This window comes from Larus michahellis, chromosome 1, assembly GCF_964199755.1.
Source record: "Larus michahellis chromosome 1, bLarMic1.1, whole genome shotgun sequence".
In the NCBI taxonomy this organism is placed as follows: Eukaryota; Metazoa; Chordata; class Aves; order Charadriiformes; family Laridae; genus Larus; species Larus michahellis.
Window position 1 is genome coordinate 47,862,000 of NC_133896.1, and position 19,045 is coordinate 47,881,044.

Below are 19,045 nucleotides of genomic sequence, written 5' to 3' on the forward strand. Positions count from 1 at the left end.
CAGATGACATAAACATTTTTTCTTATAATTTTGGAAATGGATAAATTCAATGACACTTGCATAGACATTCCTTTATTCTGAAAGAAAAAAATATTGTTGTAAGATGTATTTTCCTGGTCCAAGAACACACTTGCCTGCAAAAGCTCATTGACATCATCTATGGTGATGAAAAAACTCTCATGGTTTTACAGAACTGTTACATTTGTGCATTTTGGTATCTGGCAATCTCTGGCAGCAAACTTCCCTTTGAAATCGTCTGGACAAGCCAATATCACTCTGAGTTTATTTACATTTTGTAAAAGTCAAACAACTTGTCCACTGCAGAGATGATTTCCCTTCTCAGTGAGCAGATGTTAGCATAAAGCACTTAGAGAGACTGGAAATCTCTCGAGTTGTAGCTAACGAACTCAGCTAACTCACTAGATCACAACGAACACTCTGTAATACACCTGAGAGTGACCGCTACAGGATGACCTGCAAAACCTGGACTGCCTGTTGTACTCTTATGCTGCTCTTTCCACTCATGTTATAAAATGAAGCATTCAGTGCTGCCTGCATCTTCCAGACCCTTGCCAGAGATGCTGTGGTCCTGCAGAGATTCCTGCGGTCAGAAGCCCCTTGCCAGAGACGTGCAATGTTGTGCAGAGGACAGCTGGGAACGAGAAGGCCCACTCGCCTTTGCTGCTCACTCTTACATACGAGAAGATGCAAGAATGATGTACCAGATAAGGCTACAGAGACTGCAAGCTGTGATGAGTAAGCAACAATTAAGAGAAGCTCAGCTCTACTCGGCCTGTTCTCCTACACTCACCAGCTAGTTTAACGATTGTGTTTTTCAGGTCACGCTGCTTTGAAACAGCTGTAGGACAACGGCCGAAGACTTCTCTGTACCGGTTCTCATGCCAAAAAGGAGAAGCAGTAGCCATCCTTCATTTTGGAATTCGGGCATATGTCATTTTGTAACATTCAGGCTAAAAGTCAAACACCTAAATTAATGATACAGGATTAATTACATTAGCTGCTAAGGATCTTAGGGACAAATGAAGCCTACTGATAGCAAGTTTGTTTTGGTTTTTTTTTTCCTAAAATGGACTCTGACTCACTTTATATTTCAGCAGCCAAAAGTTGTTAAGCCTATGGTAAGACTCTCAACTGCAACAACTTACCAGTACACGAAACAGTAACAGTGTTGAGGGAGAAAAAGCAACAGCTACACTTGTAGATGTTCCTTTTCTTTTTGCTGCAACATACTGAAAAAAAAAAAAAGGTATTTTATTACTACAATGCTAGTGTTTCAAGGCAATAGAACTGAATGGTTTATCAGTTAGTTACAATAAAAGGGAACTGAAAGTATTAGAATTTATGTTTCCTACTAGGTCTTCCTAGTTACAGATGAATATTACAAATTTATCAGGGAAGAGGGAGAAAAAAACATATGCCATATATTTAAGAAGACATCTGATGGAGAATGTAACCTGTTTAAATTTCCTTTTAAGGAAAATTCTATAAATGTATATGAAGTGAAACAATATACCTTATCTCATTTTCCTCTTGACAGTCGTGACATTGTGTAGTTTCATCACTTTCTGGTCTGGATTTGGGATGTGTTTTCTAGGCAGAAAATGCATTAAATATAAGTATTCTAAAGCTTTCTTTAACAACTCCCTAAACAATTGTTGTATGTTTCAGTTTGCTTCAGATTTTCAATATCGAAGTCATCTTGCAAAATGTAGGCCAAATCTTGTCCTCTAACATATATCTGCTACTGGTATAATTTACTATCAAAGCCTTTGTACTGTAGGCAGGGGCACAAGGGGCAAAGGCAAAAGAATCCTCTTCTCAAGATAAAATAGGAGAACCAGGAAACTGGGGGAATCCCATGTTTTTAATTTCCAATTAGACAGCTATCATGCTGATAAGATAGGATTTGCACTTTGGTGGTGGAATCCAAGAATTTGACAACATAGATTTATATTAGCATGTCACACAGTTCAGTGAAGATCAAAAGAGATGTCTCGCTTTCAAATGCAGAATGGTTCTGTTCTTCCCGCCTCCCCATAGCTATGAAATGTAGTATCACTAAATGCAGTATTCCTTACCTTCCAGTATATGGCTCCCAAAATAAAGCCAATAAGAAGAGACAGCAATGAAGTCAGTGCTATGCTGATCCCTTGCAGGCTGGAGCTGCTAATGAAGCCAAGTGCCTCTTCTGTAATTACAGATGTTCTTGTTAGTGAAGACAGATTTATAGCAGCAAACTATCTTCAGGGCAACACTACTATTAGCAAGAGCACTTTTATGCACCACGTACCTAACAGCATCCTAAACAGCAGAACAGATACTTCAAAGTGCTGTGTACACGAGGCACACTTCAAACAAAATCTCATAGGAAATTTTTGACCACAAGGATGCTCCTCCTATTTCTGGAACAGCTGCGTTGAATACTTCCAACACTAATTCTCTTTTTGTCATTTGTAGAGAACTTTCTCTTTCCAAAATTTCAAAGTTTGGGGTTTATCAATTTTTAAAGGTCTTATTTTGTAACACAAAGTAATTCTTTGGAAAAGAATATATCTGTCACTTTGTGCCTTTGCTTAAGTTGTATAAGGTGCATCCCACTGACTGCAGATAGACACTTTGCCTTGCCACTAATGAATGACCAACACGAAGTCTCTTGAGGGAGGTTAATTTAACAAAATAAGCTTGACTTCACTTCTAATGTGTGTCTGAAAAGGTCCCACTGACCTCAGTAAGACCAAACCCTTGTACCTTGAAGTCCAGCTGTGTGTTATTTTGTTGCTACCATTTCTTGATATCTTTTTACATTTTACACGGAAGAGCTCCATATGTACATAAGCAATTCTATTCCCTTCACAGGGAGCTATACGCATGCTGAGACTAAAATGTGGCCCTCCAGTTATTTAATCAAGAGCAGGATGTGAAAAGTCCTACAGAGTCACCCTGGGATCCACCTTCTGAAATGCAAAGCGAGCCATAGGAGACTGACAGTTTAGACACCATCCACCCAGTTTTAGTTCATTTCGTGATTTGGTGTCTGCAGCTCGAATGGTGGGTGTATTGTCAGATTACAGGAAAAGAACCAAACTGTAAGCACTGAAAAAGTGTAGGTGATTAGATACAGAAATGAAAATGGACTTATAACACTAAATTTGTGTGACTCATGCAAACAGCAAATGTCTAAGCATGTATGTATGATATACTGGGTCAGGCAATGTGCATTTAGTACATTATTAAACAGCCTCTAAGAAAACACTTTAGTTTAGAAAGGAGCATTCTCATAACTAGCAACTCATTTTCAACTCTCTGAGGTTTTCTGGTTAACATTTTGCAAGCTTTTACACAAATGTTCTTTTTGTCCCTGAAATTCAGCTGTGCTTTCTAGGATCGCAGTAGACAGAACTAAAAAGTAAGAAAAAAAATAGTCTGCATCTTATATGCTCATATACTACATGTATCTCTGTATCTCATACACTGTTTACAAACTCTAGGTTCTGTCTATAGGAGCTTCAATTTTATTTACAACCAGTAGACCCAGCACACTAACAGGAAACATTGGTCAAGCAGAACCAATGCTAGCTTACCATGACAGAAATCTGTCTACAGAGAAGGGAAAGATAGCAGACAAAGTTCTACACAAGTGAACATCATCTGAAGAAGAGAGGCTATCGATTAGTCTGCCTCTGTCTGCTCAGACATTAGAACTAAGAGCAGAAATTAACTGGAGGAGCATATCTTTTCTCAAACTGTCCATCCCAGGCTAGGCAGAGAGGAGGTTTCTTGCAGGACTGACCTTCAGGAAATCTGGACAAATTCAAGCAGGGCAGAGCCAGCCTGAGCATTTAAAAAAAAAAAAATCCTGTCGTTACTTTATCTGAATTGTATTCTCAGAAGAAAAATCCTATATTGCCCTTGTGCTCTAGTCAAGAAAAATGCAACTCTGCTTTGCCTAATACCATTAGCCATTCTTCCCAGTGACAGACCGCTGAGTTATACAACTGAATTATGTAAATACTATGGGGATGGTCATGTTTTCTGGATTATGCCCTGCAAACTTCAGAAAAAATGGAAAAGTGAAATAAAAATCAAAGGAAAAACTCTTCAGGTCATATAGAGCATAATTTATTTGATAACATGTTATGGTAGAGTATGTAACCTCAAACATCCTCTGCCTACTCTGCAATGCTGGGCAGCATGTCATGGCAAGCACGCTAATTTTTATATTAACTTCTAAAGAAATATTCTGTATGCGGGGCGATCAGTGACAGCCCTCATTATACAATTATTTTTCACAAATTTCAGAGCATCTTAGATGACAGAAAAGCTCTCTTTACAATGAAGTATCTAAAAGTGGAAGAGTCTGATTTCTGAGAAGACATGTCCAATGCAGATGCTTTCTATGGAAAACTGAGAGGAATTCATTATTAGCTTTCTACGTGGGGACCTGTAACGCAGGGACCAAGCCTAAATACAGTCAAATTGTGACACCCTTCCCAGCCTACCTTTTAAAAATTGCAACAGATTTTATTTTCATAACTTGATAGTGTGTGAATTAATTTGAAAGTTAAGTAACTCATAATTAACTTAAAAAACAAGCAACAACGGATTATTTAATTCTACTTTCAAGTCTAGAAAAAAGTCTCGAAAGATCTGGAGAGAATGAAATGAGTCATGGCAGGTTTCTTCATGTGCCTTTTATTTATAGTAACATGTAAACCAGAACAGGTTGGAGAATTTTCAGTCTGGAGAACCTCCCAGGAACTGGTGTCCTAATGAAGAAAAGGGAGTTAAGGAAAGCAAGCTGGCTGCCAATAGTTTGATTTTTTTTCCTTCCATAGGGACCTTTTTCTCCGTTAGAAACTTGAGAGCTCTACACAAAAAGAGTCCCACTCCCAGCAGTTGTAAAGGCAGAGTAGGAGAAGGAACAGGAGGAACCAGGTGTATCAGTAACTTTGTGAACTCCCTGGGCAACACCAGAGGAACTCCTGGCTTTGCAGTTAGTTTATTATTCACTTAAAATAGACTCTATCCAGCACGGTGCAAAAGGGGAGTGGAAGAAGGCCAGCATCTCTCAGAGCTCTCACTCTGCACCTTGTGGAAGATTCCCTAAGGAATTGATCTCATCTGATGTTGATTTATGTTTCGTCTTCATGGACATTGGGATATTAAGCTGTGAACAAAATATATTTACATTAAAAGCCACTTAGCCACACAATGAAGTTATTGAGCTGCTCTCTACCTTGAGCCATGTGTGCAGGTTTAGCAACCAATTATGATTCAAGGCACTGGCTCAATTTTTTTGCCGTATATGTCTCGAAGGAATTTTCATTTACCTCTGCTCAGCTCCAACACAATTACCACAAGATCTTATCTATAAAAACGCAGAACAGCTTTCACCTGTTCATTAGAGTTTTTCATTAAGTATAAAGATGAAACAAAGGCACAGAAGGCAACACCAATTGCATTAAAGCCTCGAGTGAACATTTGCACACTGTTGTGCAATTACAGATTTAAACTATGGCATTCTTTGTTTAATTATAAAAGTAGGCCTTCTTCCTAAAAACAGTTATAGAGATGCTTGTGTTTACACATTCTTTGAGCTACTCAGTACTGAATAATAAAGCTAAATTACTGTGTGGAAATTATAGGCAATAATGGAAAAAAGCAACACTGAACTTTCCATGAAAATAAGAATAACACCATGGCATTAAATTGAGTGAGAAGTGTGAGTAACAGCTAGTAAGTTCTAGCTGTTCGAGCTTTAATCATAGCAACATGAGATTCATCTGATGGGGGGTGGGGGGGGAAGATTACTATTTATTGTTTGGTTCAACCACTGAAAGAAGAGATCAGGACTCAAGACTTCTTATCCAGACACTTGTTCTTTGCATAGGAACCATCTTATCTGAGTTCTCTAGACTATGCATGCTATAAAGATGCAGAGAAATATCAATGAGACTGGGACTTAAACAGTTAATTGGAATTTAAATTGGACTGCAGTCATGTAATACAAACAGAAGAAAATAAACCAGCCTAAAAAAAATGTGGGTGGTGGTGTTTTGAGAATTTTATGGGGGAAAAGATGGAGTAGGAACATTCCACAAATCTACATTCAATATTACAAGGATGAAAATAGCACTATTGCCGTACAAAAAAAAAACCAAAAACACCCAGGATAATTGTTCCATTTTACACTTAGTTGGGGTAAGACTTTTGGTGTAGATTTAGTAAAGATTCTAATCTATTATAGTAGTTTAATTTTATTGTCATGTAATAACAGTGAAGTCATGAAATACGCTGCAACATCATGAAAAGTAACAACATAATGAAAAAAAGTATTTTAGCTAATTTATATTACATAGAATTTATATGATAATTATTTCACAAATTACTTTATTAGATGATGCACTTCAGGTTTGTCTCAGTTTAATTTAGAATTAGGAGCAGTTCAAGTCATCTTGACTACAGAGACTTTATTAATAGATTCAAAATTTATTATTAATCTGGAGGGGTTCTTTTGCAAACAGTGAAGGCTTCTAAATGGTCTAGAAACCCTAATTTTAAATAGCTCAATTTAAAACCTTTTAAAATTAAAGACGGTAATTTAAAAAGAAAATACTGCAGTAGTTTGTATCTGGAGATGCTTTTGTCAGGTTTCTCCTCTTCTCCAAATGTTTTCCTTTTTGAAATTTCAATCTAGTGGTGCTGTTCTGAGAACAGTACTGACACCAGGAGACAGGATCCCCTGTGCTGGGGATTCTTCACATGGGAAGTAATAAGGTTTATTCACTGTTGTTCCTTCCAAGAAGGTAGGGATTAAGTAAAAAAGAAAACTTACTCAGCAATAAAGCCAAGACAAAACTAAAATCAGTACTGAAGAGCATTTTCAGGGAGTAAGACAGATGCCAATAAAGATGCCACAAGTCCTTCCCCGCAAAAAAGCTCCAAACAAACAGCTAAAGTGTAACGAGTCAGCAGCCAATGTCCAAGTTAATGTAATTTAAGCTGATTAAGAGTTCAAACTGTCCTCAGCCCAGACATGCAGTCCTCATGTCATTTCTACATAAGGCTGTTAAGTGATATCCAATTTTCCAATAAATTGCTTAAGAGAACGATAATCAGTTAAAACACACCTGTACAGCATATGGCCAGCCAAGCAATTTCTTTGACTTACTGCATTATTTTAATTAGGCTTTTTTCCTACTTGATTATCAGTTCCAGTTTTAAAACAAGATTAATAAACCTGCTTCTGTTCTCCCCCCCAGAGTACAGACACAGGTGCCACACTCCACTGTGCTGCCTGGCATCCCTCCTGTCACTGTACTGGGTCAAAGTCCTTTCATCTGAATGCTCCTGTAATGTATCTGTCTTTCTTTTGGCTCCTTCATCCATTCCCATTGCTTCAGGCTGCAGCTGAATACTCTTCCTCTAACAGTGACAGCAAAAATTATCACATGTTCAGACCTGAGAGAGACAGGTCTGCGCTCTTTAGTCCCCTCATAATTGGCCCTGGGCTCATCACATTATTTGCAGCCAGCTCTGTGACCTCTTGGCACGGATTTTATGGCAGTGAGACTTCTCTTTTCCAGAGAGGCAGGCTGGCAGCCAGGAGCTGAAGGTGGTTTTTGTTCTAACCTTCTACTCGGGGGGTTCTGGGGAATGATGACTTAAGAACTTCTCTTAATTAGAAAGCAATCAGGAAGGGCTTCAAATCTGACAGCAGCTGTGAGGCAACTAAGAGGTAGCACGCATAGTGATAAAACCCTAGAGAATAACTAGATTACACATTCCCTAGAGAAAAAGCATGAGAAGAAACTCAATCTTAGCAGTATCTGTCCCATTGTCAGGAGCTACCGTTGTGCCCACCGGGCTACATCCTGCTGCCTCCTTGTCCATATTTTCTTAAGCACAAGGAATGCCAGCCACACACTTCATCATCACACATTTAGACAACATAGATACTTGTGAAGTGAAAGGGGGAAATTGTAAAAGAGGTACACATTGTCATCCTGATGTGTCTGGGAAACAGGAACAAGGGAAACAGCAACATGGTTAAGCTTTAATCACCATTTCACAAACCTCTAAGGAAAATCCCCTTCTTTTGTTCACATGGAAAGCTCCAGAGAGTATTCACCTTGTTGTACATGATGTCACTAAAAGCCCCTGAAACTTCACTGCTTCTCTTCACCTCAGATTCCTATACCCCTTTTGACCTCATGACGGGTAATGTTGAGGCTCTTACAGCATCAATTCAGGGCTCTATTATCTGTCAGTGACCAGTCGTGTAATACACTGACAAAGACAGATGAGAAACATGGAGATGGCCATGCCAGAGAAAGATTACAAACTGCCAAAACTGTAGTGACTTTGTCCTTGACCTCAAACGAAATCACACTGACTGTGAAGCTGGCCCTACTGTGACTACAGCAAGCAAACACGGGGACTGTCTTCAGGTTTGGTGTCAAGCTTGGGATTGACAGTGCTCTCAAAATGCAACGTACAAGCAACCTCTTTGTCCACATGACTACCCTGGGCCTGATTTTGGACAGCTATTCTGATCGTTTGGAGCAACTTCCTTTTCTGAGAGTTAAAATGAAGTGTTTGGGACAGCCAAGTTTGCTGAGGCCATATGACTAATGAGACCTCATGACAGCCAAAACGAAGAGACCTGCCCTCTCCAAGTTGTAGAGAGCTGTCACATCATTGTAACTTGATAGCATCTCTAAATTTTGATTAGATAAGTTCATTGCATTTCAATATGACAGCTGAGAAACACATGGTACACCATCCGGCACAAGTAACTTCCCATTAATTTGCACAATTAATGACATTCTTTTCCTCTGAGCTCTCATAACAACCAGCTACCAGAACAAAATGGAGACACATATATTAATTCAATCACTTGTACTTACTGTTACTGCTAGTGTTACTGCCAATGCTGTCATTCCTAAGGGAGCTGGCAGCAACAGGAGGAAACAAAAATGTTTTTGTGACAGCGACTCTGGAATCTAAATAGAAAATCAGTGTGTCAGCATTATGTAACTTCAAAATACAGTTCCCTCTATATAAGATGATGGGCTATAGGGCTGCTGTGATTTGGCCATAGGGCTGTTTTAAAAATCTGGCCACAGGGCTGTTTATAAAGTGGATTAAGACCCAAAAGGCAGTCTTATTAAGAGGCAAACATGTCTACACACTGAGCTGCTGCTGAATAGCTATTCTGGAAAAGCAATTGCTTTAAACAAGTTCTTCCACTAAGGCACTGATCTACTAGTTACTACAGGTGTAACTGTGCAACTGGATACGTTGCCCTAATTAAAAAGCTAATAGCTGTCACTAGAGAGAGTAAAATAAAAGATAATACAAACCCTCCATTTACTGGAAGGATGAGAATGAACTGCAGGAGCCTGGCTTGAGCCTGATAAATTTTATAAATGAAGTAAATGTGGCCCTTTTCAGGGGGGGTGGGATGAATATGGAGGTGACTTGAGGCTGCTGCAATTTACAACTTGTCCTAGCTTCCTGTCCTGTCAGTAGTGCAATCTTAGGCTCCTTTACTGCATTATAAAAATTAAATAGAGCATTAATGGAAAATAAGAAGAACAACAATGTAAAAATACAATGCAGGACATATTTTGGATGAAAAGAAACAGAGCAGAGTATTGTGAGGTTATTTGGATTACATTAAGGAATGATGTCACTAGGAATGACAGCACTAGTTTTACTGTCAGATAGAACTCTGACTTAGAACAGAAATACAAGCTTCGGCATTGGTAGTAATTTTAACTGGCAGTAGGAAGGAGACATGGAGATACAGCATCAGATCCTTAGCATCTCTTAAATCAAAGGGAAGTCACCCATTTATATCTACTTAGATTCTGTTCCCCAAAATGAGAGCCATCTTACCATTCTCTGGTGTTTCTACTGTTGAAGGCAGAATGCAGTCATTCTTATCCAACCTGTCTGCAAACTCCTTGTAGACCTCAATAGTACTATTAAAGTGCCTAAAAAAATCCTCAGGAATGAAGCGATCTTCTTTATAAAGGTGACCATTTTCTTTTACAAAATCCTAGGGTAAAATATAGAATTCCGCTTGAAAGAAGGTCAAGAGAGATGCTCATTTCAGCACCCCAACAGATGATCAAAATATCCAAAGATGACACAACAGAGTTTAAGTTTTTAACATGCAGAAGACCAAATTTTCTGTATACAATCTTCATAAAACATACAAGTCCTCTGATCTGAGAACTTCAGATTAGCTTTGCAAATAGAAATAAATTATTAATCCAGTGTTGTAAAATTGCCAAGGAATGAAAGACATTCTCTCATTCTACGCTGAAAATGAAGAAACATTTTTTTTTTTATTTCCCTCATTGAAAAAGTTACCTTGATTTCACATTACTTTGCGATGTTCTACATGATCCTTTTAATCTGAGCACAGGAACACAACATAATCATAGCTATTGTCATAAGAGTACAGGGAAGAGATTACAATAGCTGGGATACACTACTGCACAGAAACAGGCCGAGATCCCTGATAATGTACCTAGAAATAAGAGCAGGACTACAAACAAGGAAGCCCAATTACACTGAGGTCTCACAAACAAGTGTGTTATGCCAGACTAAACAACAAGACTGAGGTCCGTGTTAAGATCATTGATGGTTATCTTTATTTCTTTTTACCTGACTCTGGCTTTCATAACAACTGTTTCATGTGCCAGCAGGTTGAATTTGGCCTGCGGTTACTCTGTACTCCCAAGGAGGACAGTGGTAAGACCAGGGGTTAAATATGTACTAAGGAAAACTTCCTAGTTTTGGCTCCAAAATTCTTTTATATTTAATGCTGAAAGTATTAGACCTCATTCTTCTCTGAGGAAATCAATAGCTAGTTTTTTCTCTGAATTACAGGATATTTACTTCTTCATTCTACAAAATAAAATCCCTCTTCCCCAACCACGTACCAGCTGAGTGCTTCGAATCATCAGGACAAGAATAGAAAAAGAAATATAAAGAAAGAGATACATCAAAGACGGGACAGAATTCAGTTTGAAATGGAAAGGTAGGGAATGCCAAAATACTCTCAGCCATATAATGCCAACATATGGCAATGTTACAAGGTTATGCCATTCTGAATTAGCTTGAGTGTTTCAGTCCATTTGATTCATTCTGGATGTTAAAGAGGTGCAATTACAACAGCTAAGGACTTGACAAAAATAAACGTATATGGTAGATTAAATCCTTGGCCTAAAGAACATGATGGATTTTGCCCATTTTGTTCAGTGGGACAAAACCTTCGACTACAGAACTTTTTTTTTTTATTACTGATAGACTGGTTAGAGCTAAGTAAGGGATTAGAAAGTTTTTTTTTTTTTGCCCCCATCATTTTCACACCAGAAAATCAGACATCTCTTGAGTGAGACTCCTGGAATCCTTCCAGCTGCCGTTGGCATCCATAAACACATGGGAAAAGGACGATATCCTCTAGTCTTTGCTGTATCTTTGTAAAAAAAAGTTTAATAAACCATGGTGAAGCTTTCAGAGCTGTGATACATACTAAAAGTATATTAATAGCTTCAACCACATCATCTTTAAATTTACATTAGGATCACTAGCAAAATGAATAATTTAAGCTGGATGCACAAGGAAGATTTCTGCCAGTTTCAAACAGACCAGAATGAATTAATTATCTTAAGGATGATGGTTACATTTTTGACTACTTAAATAACTGTATACAGGTCATTGTATATACTGTAATTCCTTGTAAGCCACTTTCCTTTGAAACAGGAGATAACGACTAGCCAATGTTAGCACAGTGTACTCAGCTCATTACTAAACAAAGTAGGATTTCAGATGTACAGGAATAGAAATGAGAACAAATCTAATGAAGCTTTGGACATTTTTAAACTATTACTGAGTACTGTGCAACAGAAAGTTTAAATAAAAATATCCAGTATGAAAGTAGGAACTCTGCATAAGATTACCTTATTTTTATCAAAAGCTAGGCATGCCATAAGATCATTAATTATCCTTGTGAGATTATTGATGATTGAATAGTTGCTTAAAACATCAGACATATCTGAAATATCTGAAAATTTCTGGAGAAGATTATGTAGACTCCTTGAAAACTCAGGCACCATCAAATGCAACCAACAGTGATTAGGCTGTCAGAGGATAAAAAGAGAAACAGAGAGGTAGATTAAATATCAGACTTTTGCAAAAACTGGTTAAGCAACTCAATGTGCAAAAGTAGATTAGACTGTCCTTTCCCATTTAAATTATCTTGAAAGTCTAAATTAAAATTCGTCTTCTTTAGTGTGGCCAACTTTCTCTTCAGTCCTTTTGGTAAAATTTCTATTCTCACTCATACTGACATATTTATGATTGTCTGTTAAATGCCCTCCCTTCATTAAATTCTTAATGAATGCTAAGCATCAGTCTGTTGAGAATTTGAGCCTTGAGACATAGTACCACGAACCCTCTTCCACGCTTTCATTAACCGATTTATTTTTTTTAAATAACTATTACTTTAACAATTTTCTTCAGACTCTCTTTGAAACCAATCTCAGTTTTCATTTATTATTCTTACCCTACATGACTCAGTTAACCCCAAAGGTCCTTGATGTAAATCTCTTCTGAGGAAGGTTTCCATAAACATTTTGCGTGAAATTCATGTGTGCTTTTATCCACCTTTAAACTAGTTAGCTCGGTTAACTCCTTCTCTTCGGCTTTTTCACTAAATGCCATTCCTGGGAACAGTTTCTAGATCTAAAAGTCTTTCTTTGCCTGAGTCTTGGTGAATAAAAGAGTTCTACACAGCCTGTTCTGGTATCTGCCGCATCTTTGCCACTGGAATAGAGTTCAAATCCTTTCACTGACACCTAGGCAGTTACTTTGCAGATAAAGTTTGTACAGCTGTCCTTGTGATTGAAACCTGGTCATTCATCTTGCTTCCTTATAGGGAGCCATTAGCTTCCTTTACTTAGATTTACATAACAGTAGTCAAGTAAATAAAAAAGCCACGCAATCCAGGAAAAAAACATAGCCCAATATGGTCAGCAAAAATACGGGTAATGTATTAGTCACACCGCAACATGTACCTGGAAATCCATTCCCAATAAATGCTGAATTTTTAATGGTAAATGTTATGGGAATTTATTCCATATGTGAAGTTATTTTTTAGTGGTAAAAAATGTCTTAGGATCATTAAAGCCTGCCCACTATGAAGATCTTGGCCTGGCAACCCCTAAGTACTCTCAGTACCACTAAATCAGTTTCCAGTTGCTGACCAGTGGATGGGCAGCATCCACTGAATCCATCCATTCCACCTTCTGAAACATACGGGAAAGATTTGGTGTTGTATCTGCTCCTAGGCTTAATCTCACTTTACTCAATTTCTGCCATAAACCTGCAGACAGATTCTTTATTTAAAACCCCCCCACCTTATTCACTACTGTCAATACCATCACTTGGTGACAAATTACTTTCTCGGTGACACAGGTGTTGTTCTGCCTTGATGTGTCAATGTTTTTGATGAGGAAAAACACACTTCACGCTTTTGAACATTACCCACACCGTTAGGCTTCCAGGCTTAGAGAACCAAATGGAAATACATTGTTCGGCTCCACCTGACTTTTCACTTTTGCGTACAACTCTCACACACTGGTAACAAATGGCAGGTCAGTATTATCACCTTTGGTAATTACCTCAAGAATGACTTAAAAAAGAATGAAATAAAATGTGAAATGGATGGCGTTTGTCTCAATTCTGCTTCCCTTTTCTCCCTCAAACACAACAATGGGAGGGGACATGCAGAAGTAAATAAATCACAGAAAGCTTGTTGAAAGGTACTCCGTTCAAGCAGCATGCCTTGTGCCACATCTCATTGCCCTCACCGGACAGACAATATGTTGTCCTCTGCTCTCGTGTAGGAACATGGACACAGAACTTCTGTGCTTCCCTGAACTACAATCTGGAAACCCTTTTCTCTCTGAGGTTTTGTGGGTGTGCATACTCCTCTGGCAGGGACTAGCAAAACCTTGCTGCTTCTCCTAGTGAGCATTTGGTGATTCCAGCAGGGAATCTATTTTGTTGCTCCCATGGTTTAGCATGTGCGTGGGAGTCTCCTCACTGAACCGTTCTGACCTACAAAGCTGTATTTCACGAGAGCTTCAAGTTTTCTTTTCAGTAATATCAAGCTGTGCAATCACTTGTTTCCTCAATAGCTACCAAACACATGGATGAAACTGTTGAAATTGAGAAATGTGATGTTGTTTGCGAGGAGAAATGGGGGCTTATCTCTGCTTTTTTGTGTAAATGTTGACCAAGATTTACGTTTTAGGGCAACCGCACACCTGACTTGCCTTGTACTTCCAGGTAGTCCTCATTTAGCTTTTTCTCTCTACATCTATCTAAAAGTTTCAAGTTTATCTACTTTTCTGAATTCAGTCTCTGCTACTGCCATCTTTGCCTTTTAACCTTCGGGTTAGACTACACAGTTCACTCTATGCGAGACTACTTTTAAAGCCGCTCAGATGCCTTGAGCTAGTGCATAATGCAACAACCCTTGTTTAATGGATCAGGTCAGTCTGTTCCTGTTATATGCACTACACTGGCTTCCCATCTGCTTCGCGTTCACCCTGCCTTCTTACCTTTAGACATCTACATTTGAGACACGCTACCTTGAGTACATTTCCCACCTTATGCACGCACTGAAGACTGAAATCTATTGGAAAAATATTGCAGAGCACCATTTCAATCCTCTCAGAGCTGAACAAAGAGCATTCGCCTTATGCAAAGATGTGGGTCTCCCAGCTTGCAGGGGCCTTGTAGAACCCAGAGCAAAACCTACTTATTCAGCCAGCCTTTGCTGTGGTATGCATAACACAACCTGAAATCCCCAGAGAGGAATTTGGCAAAGTGGGATGTGAATACCGCTGAATACTTCCTCCTGCGAAGGCATGTGGCCAAGAGCTGCACCTTCCATCACCGTGACTGAAAGTGGTGTACAAGCAAAGGGAATACGGAAATCCCAGCTCTAAGCTTCTTTTCTTTCTATTTATTTCTTGGCTGCTCGTTGTAAATGTAAACTGGACCTAAGTTTCTGGATATGATGCAGCAAGATGACATGGCATTTAAACTATAGAAAAGAAACTGTACTGGCAGCCAAAACTGAACCATGGAGTGAGGTAAGAGTCAAGCAGTGAGGACGACCAGGACCCACCGCTCAAGCAGGCTCCCTGGCCTTCTTCATCTGCAGTGCCAACCTCCCCAGGAGTGCAGTGAACAGCCCCGATCCAGCCCAGCTCTGACCCGTCAGCTGCTGGGCTCGTCCCAGAGGCTGGGGAGCAGCGCTCTGGCTATGGCTGCCCTCCACAGACGTGAATCTTATCATATCAGACACCAAAATAACTGAATTTCAAAAAGCACCGCAGCCAGGGGATGGTGGCTGCCAGTCTTACTTCCCTTTTCTCTGGGTACCTGCTATTTTCACAAATGGAATTTTTTCCATAAGTTTTAATTACATTATATAGGATCTTGCGCCTGACTTCCATCGTATTTTTTCTGCAGTTTTTCTGCCTAAGGAATCAAGTTTAAACTGAGTTTCCTAAATTACTCTATGCTCTAGTAAAAGCCTTGAGCTTCTGACAAAACTCATAAGAACACTGCCAGATCTGCCATAATACCTCGTAATCTCACAGTTTAGGGCACTTCACTATCCCTCAGCCTCCTTTTCCTCCAGCCATCTTCTTGTTATTCAGGACTGAGAGAATGTTGCTCCTGCCATCGTTCTCCAATATCAATATGGAATATTGCTAGATTTGCTATGATGTTGTAGGATAGGATGCATTTTTATATATGTATTGCACACAAATTGAATTTTCATAATGAAAACTTTGTACAGACACAAAACAGCTTCTTAGACTTACCAGATGATTTCCAACTACTGATGTATGTCTACAATAATTCATTGTTAACAGGCACAATATTGTTCAGTTTTATTTTCAAACTATTGCTTTTCTTACCTTTTTTCTTTCCTTAAATCTATTGTTTTAATATATTACAGTAGAGCATTCAGCATAATTCCTACTTTCACCTTGTTTCCTTCTCTCCTTTTTCTTGCAGTGTATGCAACATTCAAGAGAGTATTTTCAATACATCATTCTAAACCTATTTTTTTTTAATTAAAGAAAAACATTGAAAGTATGTAGTGGAATAAGCTATAAGATAATATGAAAAAGTTTTTAATACAAAATGTTATAAAATTTTAAAGAACGTAGATGATGCTTATTTGAAAGTATCACTATGTATTAGCTGTGGGATTATATAGAAAGAATAATACAATGCATGTTTGAATGAAATAATGTCCTCACTTTCTAATGGTTTGTTTAGTTACTGGTGCTACCATTTGCTGAACTTGAGGTTCTCTCTATTGGCTCCTCAGTGTTTGTTGTGCTTTAATGGCATTTCCACTGGCTGAAATGAGAAGGACATTCTACACTATATTCCAAAGTACAATTAGAAAGAAACTACTTCCTTAAAAAAGCAACAATTTTCAATTGACAGCATGAAATAATACCGTAGTTTGACTTTTTCCAGAGAAAATGTTAAAAAAATTAAGATGAAAAAACATTTTCCTAAGATTCCTGTAATTAGAAATGTTTTAAGTGACTGCAGGAATCTCTCTATATTTCTTTTAAATGAATACTTTTGAAGCATATGAAAAGTGAAATAACCATTATTTAATTGTAACTTAAGAAGTCATAGGACTAGGTATAAAATGTTATGGCCATCACTGGTTCCAGTGGGCTATTTTACTGGGATTAACTTGAAGTGGTTGTACATACCAGACTATCCATCTTCGGGACATATTTAAGGGTTATCATATAATCATTTGGGAGATTTCCGACCTACAATAAACAGATAATAAAAATGTTATTACTGACTTTGCAAAGTAAGATTTCATTTCGATCACTGTATTCAACAAAACCTATAAAATATTCAAACAAATTTTCAGTAACCTACCATTTAGAGCTTACAGTCAGTTTCCTGTGGAACTGCTACTGACTCTTATTTGGTCACAAGTGAAGCATCTTTCCACACCTCTGTAACATTCCCAGATCTGATGTGATCATGTTTAATGCTACCCCTTCCCAGCAGAATTAAAGTCGGTAATGTGGTGAGGAGAAGCAATCTGAGGTTATTCATTACTGCAGAAACTCCATTGCATTTTCATTTTTTAATGGCATGTCTTGAAGTGTTTATGTGACAATTTGTATGTAACACCAACTACTCCAAACAGCAGAGGACCTAGTAGTTTCTAAGCCTTTTTCCTTCAAATAACTTGCAACTTCAGCAAGCATTTGAACCTAAAGAAATACTTGCCTGCCTTGTGCTTAGTTACATATCAGGTCATAAAAACGCTTGAGCACAACTTCAACTTTGAAGCTGTGCCTATTACTAATGATAAGCAATGTAATTATACCACAACAATGTCCTGGGGCAAAGGAAAGCTTCCACAGACGTAAGCTGAGCACAGCTTTGCAGATGTAGGTGAGTATGGGGCGTGCTGAAGCAAAGACAAGGAGTGGAAGAAGGGTTCTCACTGAATTGTACAATGCAGTATCCCACAGATGGGATCCAACACTACCATGAGACATGGCTGATCATCTAGGGAATGTGCTTAGTGGGGAGATGAAGAGGGAGGCGCTGCCACGATCCACAATCTCTTGAAGTACTTTTTTCAAAAGGTTTACCAATGCTATGATGCTTAGTGATACAGCAAATCTATTTTCTTTTGTATCAGTGAAAGATTCAATTTATATTTCTCATCCTGGTTTGAAATACATTTAGTCAAAAGACAATAAGCACTTACATAATTCCTTTGGTGATCCACAATCTATACTTTGTTCAGCAAAATATTTCTACTTCTTCAGGTTAAAGATCATCCTGTTATGGCTGCTTTTGATTCTGCTGCTATAGCAACCAGCACAGGGATATTTTTTTTTCCTGTGCAGTTTTTAGGTACTATTTTGTTTGACACAACAGAATGTTTTATTTGTTAATTAAAATCTAGTTTCAATTAAAAATTAAAACAGCAATTTCAAAATGTTATGGTTCTAGAAATAATCAAGGACAATACTTATGCACAGTCACTAGTGAATTCCAAACATCTTTTTTATTTACCACGTGGGCTGAGTGACAATCTTGCAGTTCAATGACATCTAGCTTTCTCCTATAGCTTTAAAAACCAAGTTTTATACAAATGATCCTGGTACATTCCTTTCCATAGACCAATTTTCTTTTTTCTTTTTAGTTTTTATATACACATTCCCAAAGCAGCAGTTACAGAAGTGCCACTAAAATTCTCTGTATCAATTTCCATTTACTTGGCATTTTGAGAGTTGATTCAAGAGGCTATAAATACTGAAAAATATTGCAATACATTCTTTCTTTCTTTACAGCATCTGTTTTATTCTAAATCCCTATCCACAATTTTCGTATATTTTTCCTTCCTCTAAAAACACCCTGACATCATGACACATTAATAGGTAATCCAGTTTCTTTTCCAGCTTCCTTTGCATGCCTAGAGAGGTAGGATTAGCCGCACTTTAAGCAGCAAAGATAGCGGAGACGCTACTGTATGTGCAAAAGTTTCCCATGCTCACTCTAGAGGGATTCAGTACTTAGCAATGTCAGCAAAAGCACCATTCTTTAAGAAAGGTCACTGGAAGATTAAATTTGTTCCAAATCAATGAACACTACAAGAATTGATATGCATTATGTATACAATCTACTTTACTGGCATTAGAGCCTGTCAAGCACTTTTCATGCACAGTTAAAAAAATGTAACTGCCCACGAGCTCTTACAGTTTCTCAAACAAAGCCGGAGAATACAGCTCAGCCTCAGATATTTTTCTCCTTGACAGACTGTGAATCAGAAAAGATATTTTTGAATTTACTACTAAAAATGAAGATCGCTGGGGGGGAGGGTGTCAAGCACAAAATATATGCCCTGCCTCAAGACGAA

At 38.2% G+C, this 19,045-nt stretch overlaps 1 protein-coding gene across 5 annotated transcripts in view; it reads right to left on the reverse strand.

Annotated features, from left to right (window-relative positions):
- Positions 1-19,045, reverse strand: part of KITLG (KIT ligand) — a 55,911-nt gene that overhangs the window by 4,633 nt on the left and 32,233 nt on the right. For 3 of the 5 annotated variants that reach the window (XM_074574683.1, XM_074574691.1, XM_074574711.1), the window contains 7 exons: positions 16,863-16,925; positions 12,000-12,179; positions 9,925-10,087; positions 8,931-9,026; positions 2,100-2,209; positions 1,535-1,611; positions 1,167-1,250 (listed from right to left, as the gene is read on the reverse strand). In XM_074574683.1, coding sequence (XP_074430784.1) covers positions 1,211-1,250; positions 1,535-1,611; positions 2,100-2,209; positions 8,931-9,026; positions 9,925-10,087; positions 12,000-12,179; positions 16,863-16,925 — 729 coding nt within the window. In that variant the 3' untranslated portion in view covers positions 1,167-1,210. The remainder of the gene's footprint in view (positions 1-1,166; positions 1,251-1,534; positions 1,612-2,099; positions 2,210-8,930; positions 9,027-9,924; positions 10,088-11,999; positions 12,180-16,862; positions 16,926-19,045) is intronic. The other 2 variants (XM_074574700.1, XM_074574720.1) reach the window with 2 other exon arrangements.